Below are 19,336 nucleotides of genomic sequence, written 5' to 3'. Positions count from 1 at the left end.
ACCTTAATCTTTTAAAGTGAACTTGACCTTTAAGGTAACAGTATGGCTTGTTACAATAAAAATTTGTGCCCAAGTATTTGAATGTCTATGCAAGAAAAAGTTAAACAGCAGACAAGAAATAATACCTTTAATTTTCAACTTTTAAGTGTGACCTTGACCAATGTGTCAGGTTTTTGGATCTTGCATTTATGCAAAATTTTGTCATGTTACCATGATTATCTGAGCCATGTGATTTCAAAATATGTCAATGCACAGCAAAGTTATCAGCTGAACACAATTTTGTGCATACACAACTGGCATGCACTGACCAATTAACACAACGATGCACACACACACAGACACACTATATCCAACGTCATTTTTAACAAGAGGGTCATGATGACCCTGGATCGCTCACCTGAGTAATATGAGCTATATGTTTCAAATGTCAAACTGATGATTTTTAGAAATTTTTTGGAAGATTTTCCGATGTACAATCAAGTAACCCCTGGGGCGGGGCCAATTTTACCCCAGGGGTCATGACTTGAACAAAGTTTGTAGAAGTCTACTAGGCAATGTTACATACCAAATATCTAAGATCTAGGCCTTCTGGTTTATTTTCAGCAAATTTATGAAGATTTCCCTACGTACAATCAAGTAGCCCCTGGGGCTGGGTCAATTTGACCCTGGGGGGGGTCAAGAGTTGAACAAATTTTGTAGAGGTCCACTAGGCAATGCTACATGTCAAATATCTAAGCTCTAGGCCTTCTGGTTTATTTTTAGAAAATTTTGAAGATTTTTCTATGTACAATCAAGTAACCCCATGGGGCGGGGTCAATTTGACCCTGGGGTCATGATTTGAACAAATTTTGTAGAAGTCTACTGGGCAATTCTACATGTCAAATATCTAAGATCTAGGCCTTCTGGTTTATTCTAAGAAAATTTTTGAAGATTTTCCTATGTAAAATCAAGTGACCCCTGGGGCGGGGTCCCGGGGGTCATGATTTGAACAAATTTTGTAGAGGTCCACTAGGCAATGCTACATGTTAAATATCTAAGCTCTAGGCCTTCTGGTTTATTTTTAGAAAAATTTTGTTAAGATTTTCCTATGTAAAATCAAGTGACCCCTGGGGCAGGGTCAATTTTGACCCCGGGGTCGTTATTTGAACAAATTTTGTAGAGGTCCACTAGGCAATGCTACATGTCAAATATCTAAGCTCTAGGCCTTCTGGTTTATTTCTTAAATTTTTTTGAAGATTTCCTATAGAAATCTATGTAAAATCAAGTGACCCCTGGGGCGGGGTCAATTTTGACCCCGGGGTCATGATTTGAACAACTTTAGTAGAGGTCCACTAGTCAATGCTACACGTCAAATATCTAAGCTATAGGGCTTCTGGTTTTTGAGAAGAAGATTTTTTAAGATTTTCCTATGTAAAATCAAGTGACCCCTGGGGCAGGATCAATTTTGACCCCGGGGTCATGATTTGAATAAATTTGGTAGAGGTCCACTTGGCAATGCTTCACACCAAATATCTAAGCTCTAGGGCTTCTGGTTTTTGAGAAGAAGATTTTTAAAGTTTTTCCTTTCGGTTGCCATGGCAACCAGGGTTCTGCATGGAATTCAATTCTTTGAATAATTTTGAAAGGGGGCCACCCAAGGATCATTCCTGTGAAGTTTGGTGTAATTTTGCCCAGTGGTTTTCAAGAAGAAGATTTGTTTAGAAATTGTTGACAGACGACGCACGACGCATGACTGACGATGCACTGCGCACAACGGACATCAAGCGGTCACAATAGCTCACCTTGCCACTTCGTGACAGGTGAGCTAATAAAGGGATCATAAAAGTCATAAGAATTCTACGTATATGATAATATTCATAATCACTGGAAATTGTCAACAAATATATTTGTTAGAATTTATTATGATTCTTAAAAAGTAATTTCATTGGGTAATTTCAAAACAAGAGTGAAAATATACTAACAAAATTTTCATCTTGAAGTCTTAGTAAAAGGGCACATTATTCATAAAACAATGATGTCAGAGTAATGGAGCAGGCCATAATACAATGTATAATATTATATTCTGAAACAAGATAATAAAAGAAACAAAACATTTTTAGTTTGAAAGAAATCCAAAACTTAGAGCAAAAGCGCAAAAAATAAGCAGAAATAATTCTAAGTAAAATTAGGCAAAATTCATGAACTATTTTTGATGAAGCAGTTACAGAACCTTGCTACTATGTGGTCGATGATGAGGGAGTAACAATTAAAAGTATGATATAAATCCATTTAGAAAAGTCAAAGGTAGTTTGAAGAAAAAAGAAAATGTGTTACATAATACACATCCATCATAATATAACAGTGTCAGGCTAAGAGTCACTCCTAGCCACATCATAATACTAGAGTCACTTATCAACGACTCAATAAGTCCTGATACACTTTATTAAAATTTATTTCAGTATTAAGAATAATCACAATATAAAAGGAAGGTAATTCTCATATGGAACAAGAGGACCATGATGGTCCTGAATCGCTCACCTATCCCCACATGACCCAGTGTTGAACTGAGTATGACGTCGTTATTTCTACTATTTGACATAGTGACCTAGTTTTTGAGCACAAGTGACCTAGATATCATCAAGATAAAAAATTCTGACCAATTTTCATGAAGATCCATTGAAAAATATGGCCTCTAGAGAGGTTACAAGGTTTTTCTATTATTTGACCTAATGACCTAGTTTTTGGAGGCACGTGACCCACTTTTAAATTCGACCTAGATATCATCAAGGTGAACATTCTCACCAATTTTCATTAAGATCTCGTGAAAAATATGGCCTCTAGAGAGGTCACAAGGTTTTTCTATTTTTCGACCTACTGACCTAGTTTTTGACCGCACATGACCCAGTTACAAACCTGACCCAGATATCATCAAGCTGAACATTCTCACCAGTTTTCATGAAGATCCATTGAGAAATATGGCCTCTAGAGAGGTCACAAGGTTTTTCTATTTTCAGACCTACTGACCTAGTTTTTGACCCCACGTGACCCAGTTTCGAACCTGATCTAGATATCATCAAGGAAAACATTCTGACCAATTTTCCTGAAGATCCATTGAAAAATATGGCCTCTAGAGAGGTCACAAGGTTTTTCTATTTTTAGACCTACTGACCTAGTTTTTGACCGCACATGACCCAGTTTCGAACTTGACCTAGATATCATCAAGCTGAACATTCTGACCAATTTTCATGAAGATCCATTGAGAAATATGGCCCTTAGAGAGGTCACAAGGATTTTCTATTTTTAGACCTACTGACCTAGTTTTTGACCGCACGTGACCCAGTTTCGAACTTGACCTAGATATCATCAAGCTGAACATTCTGACCAATTTTCATGAAGATCCATTGAGAAATATGGCCTCTAGAGAGGTCACAAGGTTTTTCTATTTTTAGACCTAATGACCTAGTTTTTGATGGCACGTGACCCAGTTTCGAACTTGACCTAGATATTATCAAGGTGAACATTCTGACCAATATTCATGAAGATCTCATGAAAAATATGGCCTCTAGAGAGGTCACAAGGTTTTTCTATTTTTCGACCTACTGACCTAGTTTTTGACCCCACGTGACCCAGTTTAAAACTTGACCTAGATATCATCAAGGTGAACATTCTGACCAATTTTCATGAAGATCTTGTGAAATATATGGCCTCTAGAGAGGTCACAAGGTTTTTCTATTTTTAGACCTACTGACCTAGTTTTTGATGGCACGTGACCCAGTTTCGAACTTGACCTAGATATCATCAAGATGAACATTCTGACCAACTTTCATAAAGATCCCATGAAAAATGTGACCTCTAGAGTGGTCACAAGCAAAAGTTTACAGACGCACGGACGCACACACGCACACACGGACGGACGACGGACGCCGCGCGATCACAAAAGCTCACCTTGTCACTTTGTGACAGGTGAGCTAATAGAAACTAATTGTACTGTACATTAAGATTTTTGCAATATAACCATAAAATATTCACTTAAAATCAAAATGTACAATGACAGGTGAAAAATTGATTATGAAAAGGGAGATAAATTGATTATTATGCAATCAGAGTTACAGTTCTTAATAGCACTGTGAACACTGTAAATATTTTTGCACAGTATCACAATAGTTTCTGGGTACTAGTCCAAAAGGTCTGACCATAAAGGGTGATATCTTGATATGGATCCTGGAGAGAGTTGGTAACCTCTACCTATACATTACCTATAGGTTAACAATGACATCTATCTATGAAATTTCAGTATTTTCACAATCCTATGTAGTTTTTATGAAGCAGCTGCAGCTGCATTTCAGGTAGTGCAATTAACATTCAAATAAAGGATACTTTTACAGCTGAATAACTAAATGGTCAAACAAGTGAAGGAAGTATTGCCATGCAACACAAAGTCCCCTAATCACTTCTGAACTCTGTAGTAAAATTGAGTACAGTTAAACTGCGTTATCTGGAACTCGTCAGGACTGACAGATTTGTTCAAGTTATCGGTAGTTCAAGTTATTGAACAATAAAGATTATATATAAAATTTTGGGATTTGGCCATGACCTTCCAAAAACCAATTTTTCTATTTTTAGCAACAGCGACATTGACCTTGACCCAAATGACCCCAAATGCAATCCAAACCTTTAATCCCTTACCATCTACCAACAGGTCAAGTTTGGTTTCTATAGCTTGTTCCAAACGCAAGTTATTGTGTCGAAACCAAGTTTGACGCCCGCCCGACAAGATACTTCAAACTAATAACTGGTTTTCTACGAAAACCTGGTTAAAAATATCTATTTTTTTAAATGGTTATCTTAATAGTTGGTAGCCAGACTTTAAGTATAGCTTAAGTGAATCTTACCAAATTGATCCATTTATTTTCCATATTTCAGATAAAATTGAAATTCGAGTCAAGTACAGTGATATCACAATCATGTCCTATAACCTGCAATGTCAGAAGGCTGAAGTTGTTCAACATAAAATCTAAGATAACCAACCATGGTGTATCCACATGAAATTACCTGGGTTTTTTTGATAATGTCAGTTATATCAATTTTGATAAAATTTAATGTAGACCATTTTGAAACAGACAATAACAAAGAGGAAGTTTAATCATAATATCAGAATTTGGCATGAGTTGTCTTCTGTTACTGTACACATATGTAGGGTTGGATACCGGTTCCCGGTATCGGTACCGTACCGAATAATCACTTCGTAAAGTACCGGTATATACCGTTTCGTAAAGAACCGGTTCCGATTCCGGTATTTCCATAAAAGTAAATAAACAAAATAATTACCAAATCCGCGGCAAAAGAAAGCAGAAAATAAGCAAATAGTATTTGAAACACAGTTATAACGCGATCGACATTGTTTACTGTGACACCGCTCCGAGTAACATGGAGAGCTGGCCTTGCGAATAATTTCCTATGCTAAATATTATTATAAAAAAACTTCTTTTACCGTCGTTTTAAACTACGTGAATCATACTTAATTGCAAAATATACGACATTTTTTTGCTCTTTGTCATATTCTATCAAAACAAATGAAAAAAAAAAATATTTTAATAAAAAGTTACGAAACTAAGCTGTAACCTACGTAAACAAGTCATCGGTTTTCGCGGACTAATAGAAATACGTTATTGCTGGTTGTTTCAAGCGTTTTGAGGGTTATTTTTCAATGAAAATTGTGTTGGAAAAAATGTTGCAATTTAAATACATTACTAGTTAACCTGGTTGAAGATTTATCATGAGTGACAACGAGTCTGACTTGTTAAATAGGTTAATTTGAAAGCTAGTAAGTGTTGAATTTCACAGTTCTCGTCAGTGCAGAGCAAGCATTAACACAGTCAGTGAGTCCTAGATTTAAATTGCACAGTGAGCGACGTATCTACTCTTTTTTTTTTTTTTGGAAAACTCTAGTTTGTAAAATATGTTTATTTTATTTACTCTTTCATAATTTTAGTACAACATCAAATTAACAGACTTAAAATGTTTATATATCAAAGCAAATTTTCCGGTATAACTACTTAAAACGGTGTATTTAATACTAACCAAATCATTGCTTATGTGATGTACTTCAAAGCTTGGTATCGGTATCGTTAAAAATACCGTATCGTTTCGTTGGTATCGGTATCGGTATCGGACCGCTTCGTCCTTAACGATATCCAACCCTACACATATGTAATTTGAAACAGAAAGAAAATACTTGGGACACAACTTTTGTATTATAAAAAAAGTTAATATTTTGGCATAAAATCAATAATTACAGAAAAAACATTTAATTACATTGTCAAAACATTTATGTGGGGACATAATTTCTTTGATTTCCAATTTTTTCAGAAAAAAAATAATGAAATATTTAATTGTGACCGATGCAACTCTGAAACCATAAAAATTAATCTCTCACAAATAATAACTAGAAGATGCTTCTATAGAAAAGCACATGTCTCCCCTAAAGCATAGTGGTATAGGCAAGAAGTCAATTGGGGACAGAAGTGAAAGTCAAAGAGACATTGATGGTTGACCTAATGACTTAAATGCAATATAGGAATTATCTACTTGTAAATTGTCCATTCATTCCATTAAGTTTCAACTTTCTAGGTCAAGTGGTTCTCAAGTTAGGGATTGGAAACCGTTTTCCATGTATCTTCTGGACCCGGTGATCTTGACCTTTGATCGAATAATCCCAAAAACAATAGGGGACATCTACTCTAAGTCCTACCATCCTACGAAGTTTGAAGGTTCTGGGTCAAATCAGGTTCTCAAGTTATTGACTGGAAATGGTCTTCCATGTTCTGGCCCCTGTGACTTTGACATTTAATCGAGTGACCTCAAAATCTATAGGGGTCATCTACTCTGCATGTCCAATCATCCTATGAACTTCCAACATTCTGGGTAAAGTGGTTCTCAAGTTATTGATTGGAAATGGTTTTCCATGTTTCAGGCCTCCTGGCCTTCACCTTTGATCGTATGACCCCAAAAAAATAAGGGTCATGTACTCCATAAGACATATTTTCCTATGAAGTTTAAAGGTTCTAGGTCAAATGGTTCAATCTCCATTTATTTATAGGAAATTAAGTGTGATGGACGGACAGGGCAAAAACTATATGTCTCTCCCAGTCAGGTGGGGAGACATACTGATTTAATTTCATATTACACTAAAGTTTTACCGTATACATATTATTTCAAGTGTTGGTTTTTTTTGTGTACAAATAGTAATATTAAAAGAGGACATCATGATTAAATACATCTTTGTAATTGTCTGCTATGATCTGTTGTTAGTAAAGAAAGAAGCTATCTACATGCTGTAGCAAACTACTCCTGTACCTTCTATGTTTTAATGTCACTGTTGGGCTACAAAAATAAAACATTGCAAAATTAATTAATTAATAGAATAGATCTAATACATTTGAGAAAAAAATCATTTAATAGCCGTCAATTAAACTTGAATTCACTGGAGGATATCAAGCACTTTGTGGAATTTATTGAGCTCTGCAGACAAGTGTTATTATCAGTTGGACCAATAATTCATACAATAAAATACCATAAATCCAGAGTTGACCATAAAAGAAATACTGTAACAATAAAATCTGGGAGGAAATCCTTTGGAAGCATAGAACACAACCAATCAAAATAACAGCAGAAGTGCAATTTGACAGAGTCTGTTCATTGTAGAGGTAATGGAATATACAACACCCCTCATACCCCTTAGCACCAGGTAAAGCAGAATTCTATCATAACAGAAAATTTAAATGTTTTTCATAATCCAAAAGAGACCAGAAAATATAACAGCAATAAGTCCAAGTACTGGGACACTTCTTTAACAACCACCACACAACCTTAACAGTCTGCTTTAGGTGGAATGATTGGTTAAATGTATAGATCCGTTACAAAAACCCACTCTAAAATTCCGTGGAAGTGGGATGGGGCTGGGGCTACAAATTTGGCAACTTTGATCCATTAAACCTAGGGCAGTCCAAATAAGTAAAGTTTTTATAAGAACTTTCTTAGCCATTAATTCAGGATGTTTTAACGCCTAGTTGAGTTTTAAACTTTTAATTGATTTCTGCCCAAAACATGTAAAAACATGCTGGATTTAGTAACAAAAAAGCTCTTATCTTGATAACTTGATAAAGGAAGTGCTTTCAAACAAAATACAAACTTGGATGACAAATCTATTGTAGGGGGTATTATCCTAAGGTAACAAATAACGGGGCTTGAGATGTGGGATTTTATTATAATACATGTACATTTTCAGAAGACGTCAAATTTCAGAACATTCCAACTACCGAAAGCTATTATAATATAAAACTGACATTAAATGGGAGTATAAATGATTATAAAATAAACAATCTTTTTTCTGGTACCTAATATGATGTTATATTATATTACAAGAAAGAGGGTTTTCTAAAAAAAATATATAAGCATATAACAAATTTCAAATTCTCCAAAGGTTTACAGCTTTTAATTACTAGCTTATTTTAGCTTGATTTTTAATATTAGCTTGAAATGTGACTTGGATGAAGTCATCGATTACTTCGGACCTAAAATGTTTCAGGAGGTAGGATTAGGACCTCAGGCTCTGACTTGTACCAAAAAAAAGTTAAGGCAAACATTCTTCATAGAAGTTCTTAGTTCAATGCAAGTAAATGGATAACTTGCTGGCTTGATAATTATAATACATTATAAAAGCTTTCCATTATCATCTGGTAATATTATGTTTTTCGTTTTGAGTTTAACACAGTTTTTCAACAGTATTTGAGTTATGTTATGTAATGACAACCTAACTTGAATGTTCTGGATTCTGTACTAGTACAAACCTGTTCTCCACAAGTTACTGCCAACAGGACCTCACGAGGTGGTGGACAAATGATTTCAGACACAATGTCTTTTATCAAAGCGTCATGGAGAACATACGCCTTGCCCGAGTATCAAACTCATGCCCCATGCGATCCACAGTTCTGCACTCTCCCTACTGAGCTAAGCTCGCAGGCTTTGGTACTTTTTAATTTGAATAAATCGTTTATCAAAGTGGTAACTTTTCATAATTTTTCAAGTCCTTTGTATTAATCTACCATCGTTTTTGAACAAAAGTGTTATAGTATATATTTAATTTCAACCTTAAGTTACCCATCTTAAATCGATTAACTCAAGATTTTAAACAGTACAGTCTGATGTTAACAAAGCCATTGTTGAAAGAATGAATACCAGTGTAAATAAAAATACTTCATTCCATTCTAGCCTTTCATCAAAACCAAACAAAAATTCAGCTTGTGGTATACATGATACCTTTTTAATAGAAAAATGTTGAAAACCCATCATACATGACATTTTACATTTTAATACATCAGTTAAATACTAAACAAGATTGAACAGGCAAACACTTAAAGTTCATAAAATTGTAAAGATCAATTAATCTTTTTTTTACTTAATTTCGATAAAACAGACATGAAAAAAAAAGTTCAAAGTTAGTGCAGTTAATTTGAATTCATATATGGGAAGTTGAGTTTTAAGAGATTCGCTTTCACTACTGCATTATGGGCAGTCTTGCAGAGCTGGTTTTTGAAACATGCCTAATTAAAGTTTCATGATATAGTCCCAGGACTAAAAGTTTACACAAGAAATTTGACAGAAACTGTATTGGAGTTTCATTAAGGGCTGGAGGCAGGGGATTTCCCCCTGTTATAGTATTGTCCTATTGCATATAATCAAGGTTCATAAGGAGCTGCAAGGACAGACCTACCTTGTACTTAAATAATCAATGAATCCCCTGGAAATTGTGGAGCAATGGCAACAGAAAGTAATGTGTAACAATTCCTGTAGTGATCAATTTCTCTAGCGATACATTTAAATTGCTGATGTCAAAAATATCATCTAATCATGAAAGTCGTGACTTGCTACACAAATATTTTCATTTTAGATTTGTTGTTCGCATGTTATCACTACATAAGCATTATTTCCTTAGAAAACATTAAAGACAATGCCAGTAATCGAAATCTAATGATTAAACGATGATAAATATCAACTTATTATCTGAATCTAAGTTATAAAGGGAGATAATTGCATAGGAGACTGAGGTCACTCAGGGTGTCATGGGGAACCTCCCAGTTAGTCCAACTTCAGTACTTCAATATTCAGAAATTTAATTCAGTATGTTATGTTGTATGAACTCTTGTCATCATTTTCCAGGCAATATACAGTGAGAGTTACCTGCACCAGAGAACCTTAAATGCAGACACAACAGTCATGTCTGCTGACAGCCAAGATGACATATACATGTATAAAGTGATGACAGTTCTTTGGAAAGCATTATTATATTTACAGGAGGCTGGTTCACAGTATTTACATCAATACCCTAGTTTTAATTTCAGTTTAGCATAAATGCAAAGGAACTCGGCTGTAACACAGTCAAATCTAAGAACACAGACCACCTGATCAAAAGCTTATTGTGCATTTTAACCCATCAATAGAGACCACCGCTTTCTGGTTCTCCCATAGTCTTATATACAAGTTTGACAGTATTCAGTAAAGCTCCAATTATATCACTTTTAAACTGTTTTCTGAAAGTAATTAATTCTGGTGTCAGTTGAGTGCTGTTTACAATTAATTTGTTTGTTCTGAGTTTATAATGCCGTTTTCCAACTGTGAACAGTTAATCTGACGGAGCTCCTGGCTTCTGCACTAGCACCAACCTGTTCTTCACAAGTAACTGCCAACATCTCCGCATGAATTAGACATGGAGGATGAAATGGCTTCTGACACAATGCCTTTTATCAAATCGTCACAGAGAACTTAGGCTTTGCCCGGGCATTAAGCTCATGACCCCTCAATCCATAGACCTGCACCTTCCCTACCGTTAAAAGGGAATTCAAGAACGCCATTGTCTCTTAAGATTACAGCCAAACTGGAATGTATTAACTTAGCTGACAATAACACATAACCTCAAAGAGATGGTAACTAGCAAAACAAAAGGGAAGAAAACAAAATTTATACGCTCGTATATGTACCCAATGGCCATCGTTATTTATTAGCTATCTTTTCAACTGTAATCCATTGTTAACCTTGTAACAAGTTTTGAAATGTTTCAATACTTATTTCACACCTAGGTAAATACTTTACATAAACAAACGATGACAAACATTTAAAACTTATATTGCAAAGGGTCATTTGATAAGTTTCATAATTTTATAAAATTTTGTTAAACTGTCAATAATCTGACTTTTAAATGTTGCTCTTGACCATAAAAATTGATAATAAAATCAAATAATTGATAAGATTTGGTTCCGATTCATGAAGAGACCATGACTATTGTTAGGGCCTGTAGATTAAACTTACTTCATCATTGTAAAAGCCACAAAGCGTAAATAAAATGCACCTAAAATCAATGTGTACATTATAACCATGGAAACATGCTGTATTGTGATAAGCAGAACAAATGTTCTTCCAACCATTCAAATCTAATTTAAATCTTAAAAACAACAAAGTTTGTTTACAAAATGTTCAATTATACTAAAAACAAGATTGTTTACCTCATGTGATGGCTCCATTGCACAATTTTATAACTAGGCTCCATTTCCTTAAAACAAAATTCCTGGCAGAAAACAAAAACCTATCAAATACTCATCATTTCCTTTCAATATAGACATATAAGGAAGTTAGTCTGTGAAACAAAAATGGCTGCCATATTGGAACTTCCTGCCTGTTCAATACATTTTAAAACTATTTCGTAAAAGCCACTCGTATACACTGAAATCAATTGAAGCAGCCATAAATAGAATTGTCACTACACACTTATAGCTGATATGACGGGGTTCACAAATATAAATATTGATCAGGTAAAGTTTAAACCGCTTTAAAATGTCGTGATCAATGATCTCAGTATGTACACAGTCTGCTAGATCCTGGACTGGTCACTTATTGTAAATAAATATATAATATTCTGTAAAATCGTTACTCTTATGTTAATTATCATTACGAATTCCATTGGAAGTATTGATAAATTTTAGTGACATAGAGTGTCACACCAATGTCCACTTTCGTACCCAAATACAAACTCTCCCTCTCATTAGCATGTGATAACTATCTACTTTGTATCAGGTATTGATTTCTGACAGATGAAATCAGCAGTAATGAAATTTTCTAACACCAGAAGTAATTAATAGATAGGTGTGTAATTAGCGGAAATATACGCCCTGATGTGAAAATCGGGGAAATGACAATCCATGATTATTGTCAATAGTATATCAGATTCTGTCAGACCTTGTCTCTCTATATAGGAATAACCAATACATAATAAATAGTTAAAATTGACCTCTAAGCAACATGACCTCCAAACCTAGCTGTATAGCATTAAAGTACTGGTGTTCTAAAATGGTTAAATCAGGTAGTGCTTGACCAGGTTGATCACTGGCGTAGCAAAAAATTCTCAGTTTTATGCAAGTATAAAAGTTAAGGTTTCCATTAGTCATGCAAGTAATAAATTTTGCAGGTAACAGTCTTTTAACACAACAGGTGTTCCTAAATCACCTACAACTCGATGTACTAACTTGTTCTCTGAAGTACATCGCAACTTCCCCACTTAAATAAGAGGTGAAGAACAACTGACACTTGACATTATCTTCTCTTAAATCATAACAGGAAACTTTCACCTCACCAGTGGACAGAACAGCCTAGCTTCTGATTCACAATCTTGTTGTTGTTTGGTTTAACATCACACCAACACAATTTAGGTCAAATGGCGACTTTCCAGCTTTGATGGTGGAGGAAGACCCCAGGTGCCCCTCCGTGCATTAATTTAATCATGAGAAAGCACCTGGGTAGAACCACCTACCTTCCGTAAGCCAGCTGGGTGGCTTCCTCACATGAAGAATACAAAGACCCGAGTGAGGCTCAAACCCACATCAGTGAGAGCCAAGTGATTCTAAATCAGCAACCTAACCAATTGGCCACAGAGGCCTCCTTCACAATCTTGTGCTTGGCTTTCATTGTTCTTAAAATCTTGACTGTGAGCTGGCTAAACACAAATCATTAATAGAAAGAACTATATCCGTGTTACGGATAATAGGACATAATGTTTCAAGATATCATGCTCGGACTCTAAGGCTTATAAAATTGAGTTTGGAGAGCTGTCACAGAATACAACCTTGCCATTGGCTAATTTCAAATGTTTGCTTGGAAACAACTAATCAGATGCCAAGAATTATTTAGACTCAGTGGTCTCCAACACTTTGGGGTCTGATGTAAAATGTACTCTTCTGTGACTGGTGGAGCACTAAATGTTTTCTAAGCTCAATAAATAAGTGTGAATTGTTCACTTCATTATTCTTCGAGAATTAGAACTGAACAATGGAATGTATGGAAGTCTACATGGCTCAGCAATTCTTTGATCAATAATCGATGAACATGTCAATATATTGTCCTCAATAATGAACCTTCGAAGTAATCAATACCTATGTAATAAACACAATACCTGGATAAGAGCCTCTAACTACTCTCAATATAATTGTTGATCATTATTGGAGAGGTTGGCAAATAGCTTCATATGCTGGTTATATTGGCTGTAATTGAGACATATTGATTTAAAAAGTCACTTAGAACTGATATAGCAACCGACCAAGAACAAAGTCCCAATGTCAAAATTTGTTAATTTGCTAATATACCTAAACAAGATGCCCACGGGCAACGTGTCAAGCCCCCCAGCTGTCAAAAGGACTGGGAGTGCAAAAAAAAAAGTCCACACAAAAATCATTACCAGTAGAGAAAGGTCATAATACACCTCAAAATTGGATGTAACATGAATGTTGTACTACAGAAAAGTGGTCTTGATTTTTCAATACAACCAGTAATAAAAAAGTTACAATATAAGCTATTTTTCATAACAACAGAGGGAAGTAATTCTAGGTTCTTGCGCATGACACTCCGTCTCATGATGGTGAACAATTGTGCCAAGTTACATCAAAATCCCTCTATGCATGAAAAGAAATGCTCCGGACAAAGTCATTCTTGTAACTGACCTTTGACCACTAAGTGTGACCTTGACCTTAGAACTAGGGATCTGGTTCTTGCGCATAACACTCCGTCTCAAAATGGTGAACATTCATGCCAAGTTACATCAAAATCCCACCATGCATTAAGAACAAATGCTCAGGACAAACTCATTCTTCAATTTGACCTTTGACCTCCAACTGTGACCTTGACCTTTGAAAAAGGAACATGTGGTTTGCGCATGACACTCCTTCTCATTGAGGTTAACATTCACGCCAAATATAAACAAGATTGCTCCATGCATGTCAAAGTTTAATGGTCCGGACAAAATCGGACGGACGCACGCACATATACCGAACTGCCGAAAGTGGCGATTAAGTCAAGCTCACCGCAATTTAGCGGGCTCGACAAAAATGAAGAGAATAGTTTATAACATCTTGGCATTGTTCGTGAATACATCCATTAAGCACACAGAATAGAAGATAAAAGACAGTGAGGAAACAATGATGGAGCAGAGTGGGATAGTCCAGGTTACAATCAATGTTGATGAGGTTAAAACATAACTTTAACAGAATCATAAGTACTGACAAGAGGGCCACAGTGCACCTACACTGCTCACCTTGACATTTTACAACTAAGTGACGCATATATAAATAAATATAAACAAGCAAAGCAACTTTTAGGTCCATATATATTAAGTTTACCGCAAGGTCAAAATCATTAAAGGCTAACAAAAAGACGTGTTTGGAGAGACATTAAAACATTAAAATGTTAATTTTGAGAGAACAGAAAATTACAAAAGACACAGTATGCAATCACTTATTAACAAAAATTAAGAAAGAGCTGTTTTTTAAAATATATATATCCAACATGAACACTTGTCAGATGTTACTAGGTAATATGTGATTTTCATTAGTTACTATAAGCATTACTATGACCTTGACCTGTTGATCACAAAAAGCTATAAGATTATTCCATCATCCTATGAAGTTCAAAAAGTGTACCTGTTAAAGCATTTCAATTACTGATGAGAAATAGTTTTCACCCTCATGTTCACTCTGTTACCTTGACCATGACCTATTCACCACAAAAGCATTGGCAACAGACAATCATCCTATGATTTGAAGGACGTAGGCCCCAGCATGTTCCAATTATTGACCAGTCTCAAGATCACTGTAACTGACTTTTTATGTACTGATCCCTTCCGCTAAAATGACCATTTTACTGACTACAAGCAACCAACTTATGAAGTTTAAAGACTCTATGACAGCTATTGGCCTTAACAGTTTTCAATTACAAGGTAACTGTGACCTACACCTCTGACATACTGACCCCCATAAATGGATAACCTAACAGGCCTTGCAATGACCACAAGGTAGTCTCTATATCCTTGAGCATTTTGTGCTGAGAGGAGCTAAAAAGAACTGTATATATATCTGCTGATGCAGCTGTTTCTTACAGAAAGATTTCTTGGCTTTAAATTTCCATCTTCCATGAATTAATGATGAGCCTTGGGATCTGTTTACAAGGTTAAAATCTATAAGCAGTATAATAATGTATGACTTTTCTTGTTTACATTGATGTCATAGGTAATATTACCAAACACACAAATTCCAGCACAGTGTTACTTCCCCTTTCCTTTTCAATACAGTAGACACAATTGCCGAGTTATATTTCATTACTTCTGAATTTTGTTAAGTAAAATCTCAGTACTTTAATATTATATATATTGCTTGTAATATGAACAAAAAGCCGAAATCTAATACAAAAATACTAAATTTACATCTTTCCCTGGCATGTTAAAATGTATGCAACAGAATCGTTTTAAAGTATGGTGAATACAGTCAACATTATTTGACAAATCAATAAAGAGACCAAGTGTTTTTTAATATTTTCTTAGATTGTGGTATAAACTTGCCTGCAGATTAAGGAAAGAGTTTGCCATATATGACGCTATTTCTGACCACATGGTAGCAATGCCAAAGGAGGAAACCAAGGGAGACAACACTCTTTGCTCAGTTATCATGCTACCTGTTACATCTGACTTCTATCTACTACTGACACTCTAATGATTAACCCTTAGCCTGCTGCAGGCGAATTTAACAGCCTTTGCAAACAGCTTGGAACCAGATCAGACGCCGATTAAATCGGCGTCTGATCCGGTTCCAAGCTGTTTGCTACTCTGACAATATTTCTTCCAATTTTGGAGCAAATTGAATGAACTTTACAATTTTAGCAGACGACATTTCCAGCAGACGACAATTTATCTAGCATGGTAAAGGTTAAAGAGTCAAGTTAGCCAACAATTTTGGTCTGGTCGTTAGCAACTTTGAATATCTGTTACAGCTTTTTTTGTACTTAGAACTGAATGGAGTCTACAAGTGACAGAACAGGGGAGATAATTCAGAATCTTTCAACTTGCAATAACTTTGTCATTTCTTGAAAAAAAATTAATGAAAAACAACTGCAAACTATATCTAATGATTCAATCAAAAGAATTGAAACTGATTAATAATAAATTTTCTGTTGATATCACTACACGCATTTTGTCATGGTTAACATGTGAACTGTTTGGCGACAGGGATAATATTCCAGCACACAGGTTGCTGAAAAGAATGTTACTATTGAGTTTATATTATGACTTTTGATAAACTTAAAGTAGCAAAATGCATGTCAAAACCAGATGTAACCATGCAAAATATGCTATAAAACAATGTTCAGTCACATATATATACAGATGAATGGAAAAAAATAATTAAAACGTCTAATCTGAAATACATGTATTTGAAAGTTTCAAACTTGCCACTGTAGTTTAAATTATGACTGGCCATACTTTCAATAAATTTAAGCTATCTTTGCTAATACCTCCGGACTATGGTTTTGTTACTTGGGAAGAAACTCTCAAAGTATTTCCAGTTTCATGATCTCATTTGTTACCTGAAGTGTGGCAGCAAGAAATGTTCTACAAACACAATATGATATATTTAGTGCATAACACTTTATTTCTGCTTAATATATTGTGCAAAACACTGAAAAAACAGGATCGAACACTGTCATGGAAAGGAACAACTTGGAAAAAAACCTCCACTGATCTGGAAAAGGTACTGAAGAATATTAATAAGGACCCTCAGCACAGCCCTCGTGAAGTTGTTTGTACAACGTATTACCGTCCGAGTGTATAAATAGTGTTAAGACAAGGTTTTGCTATAAATTACTTCGATTCTAATATGCTCTTAATCTAAGACAGTAGATAAAAATAAAGTAGCACTCTTTCTTTGTCACAACAAAAACATGAGATGTGACGTCATTTTTTAAGTGTAAGCGTGTTTTAACAGAAACAAGCATATTAGAATGTTTCATATCAGTATTGTAAAAAACTGTTTTACAACAGTTCCACAAACAAATGTTTCATACAAGTATTTCAAGCCAATATTTCATATCAGTTTTACAAGCAAACGATTAGTACTGCAAGTAAATGTTTCATATTAGTACATTTGTATAGTTGTTGGCTCCATGTCACAGTATTCTAACAGTATTGCAACCTGTTGTATCATGTATATTAATATTGCAAGCAATTAAGCTGCTGTTTGAAATTAGTATTGCAAGTTGCTGTTTCATACTATACTTGCAAAGCAATCTTTTATACAGGTATTGCAAGCTCTTAAGAAAGTTAATGTAATTAGGCATTGAAAGAAAACGTTAGTAAATCTTTGCAATACTGCAGCAGTATTTTAACTTAAAATTGTAGAACTTTCAAATTGTTTTGAACTTCCTAGTATCAGCAAAATTTAAAGCAAGCTCTGATGTTTTTAAAACATTGATGCAAAGTTGCAACTGTGCACTATCTACAACAAAAGAAAGTGCATATTTTATCTATGTAATTTTAGTGCTACTAAAATTTTACGTTCCAATCCGTGACAGTGTTAGTCATCATTGTGTGTGCAGTTGTCAAAGGGAGAAAACTCTTATATAAGTAAGTCCACAATGAGTTACTCACCCTGGATCCCCTGCATACATAGTGCTTAGTGTAATCCCACAAAATTCCTATAAGACAGTGAAAAATGCTGTGTTAAATCTCTACACTACAACTGAAAAAAACACACTCTAAACTAGTGGAAACAGTTTGTGACAGTCACAGAAATTTTGTCTGAGTTGTTTCCTAAGAAATAACAATTTGCTTTAAGTGCAGTGACTTGCTACTCAGACTCCACATGTATTTAAGCAATATTATCACAAAAACACTTCAATAACTGCGGCAAATAACATTCTATAAGAATATAAACACATATTCAAGCACATTTATCTCTTCTGCAAAAAACATCCCTGTTGTATCAACAAAAACGATCCTGAAATGAAGTCTGAATGTGAAAACAGGATTTTATCGCCTTACTTAATTAAATCCGCTTGTGAATTAATGTGGTTTTTATCCTTTACTGTAATTCAAGAAAATTTCAATTCACAGAGAATTGTCAATATTCCTGGCGTAATTAATCCCAACTTGCTGAATACCAAAGTTCAAAGAACATTCCGATTAATATCAGGCTAGACCTTACAGAAAAGTGTTCTGATAGGAGAATGCCAAGACATTAATAATTCAATGAAATGTACCAACACTTATCCGGTAACCTAAAATGTTTAGCACATACACCTAACATAGTACATTTTGTTCAATAATCATGGTTGCAAGAACAGACTTGATTTGGATATTTTCAATAATGCCTCCCTAAATGTGTAATCGGGCGGAATAATGACCTCTGGCCTAATTTGAACAATGAAATAACACGGTTTAAATGCGGTTACAAAGTAATCCTAAGAGTTAATATATGAACAACAATTACATCAAATAAACAATTAGCAATGGCTTTATTTTAACCAGAATTAAAAAATGTTTAAATCTATTTCACTTATTTACATATTTTCTCATTCATTCAAATTTTAAAATACTTAAAAAACTCAATAAACAAAGGTCACATTACAGGTTAATATATTTTGTTCTTCAAATATATACAGTAAAGTGTCTAACTGTAATGCCAGAATGAGCTGTAAAATCCAAAAGGTTTACAATGGAATTATTTTGCTATATTCGCTTGTATGTAACTGGAAAAATAATCTGCATTTATTATAAATATTACAAACTTTTTAGCCTGTTCTCAAAACATCTAATGTTCTATTCAAATACAACCTAATATATTAAATAAGGAAGACTGAAACTGTGACTGTGTTATTCTGCAACAAAATCAGAGTTTGTACATTATAACTATTATGTCATAGCATTAAACATCATAGCAATATGCCAGAAAAAGAAAACCACATAAAACATACAAATATTTGGTGGACAGCATCC

General features: G+C 34.7%; 1 protein-coding gene across 9 annotated transcripts in view; it reads right to left on the bottom strand.

Moving 5' to 3' along the window:
* Positions 1-19,336, bottom strand: part of LOC123551537 (tubby protein-like) — an 85,338-nt gene that overhangs the window by 46,523 nt on the left and 19,479 nt on the right. For 2 of the 9 annotated variants that reach the window (XM_053541027.1, XM_053541026.1), the window contains exons 1-2: positions 11,538-11,770; positions 7,336-7,362 (exon numbers count right to left, since the gene is read on the bottom strand). The exons of 2 other annotated variants lie outside the window; for them this stretch is intronic. In XM_053541027.1, coding sequence (XP_053397002.1) covers positions 7,336-7,362; positions 11,538-11,581 — 71 coding nt within the window. In that variant the 5' untranslated portion in view covers positions 11,582-11,770. Of the gene's footprint in view, positions 1-7,335; positions 7,363-11,537; positions 11,789-17,989; positions 18,037-19,336 lie in introns of those variants that run through there. 5 more of the 9 variants (XM_053541029.1, XM_053541036.1, XM_053541031.1 and 2 more) reach the window with 5 other exon arrangements.

The sequence above is a fragment of the Mercenaria mercenaria genome, chromosome 4 (genome assembly GCF_021730395.1).
Source record: "Mercenaria mercenaria strain notata chromosome 4, MADL_Memer_1, whole genome shotgun sequence".
Taxonomy (NCBI): domain Eukaryota; kingdom Metazoa; phylum Mollusca; class Bivalvia; order Venerida; family Veneridae; genus Mercenaria; species Mercenaria mercenaria.
Note: the sequence above shows the minus strand (reverse complement) of the source record. Positions and strands in the feature narration are given on the sequence as shown.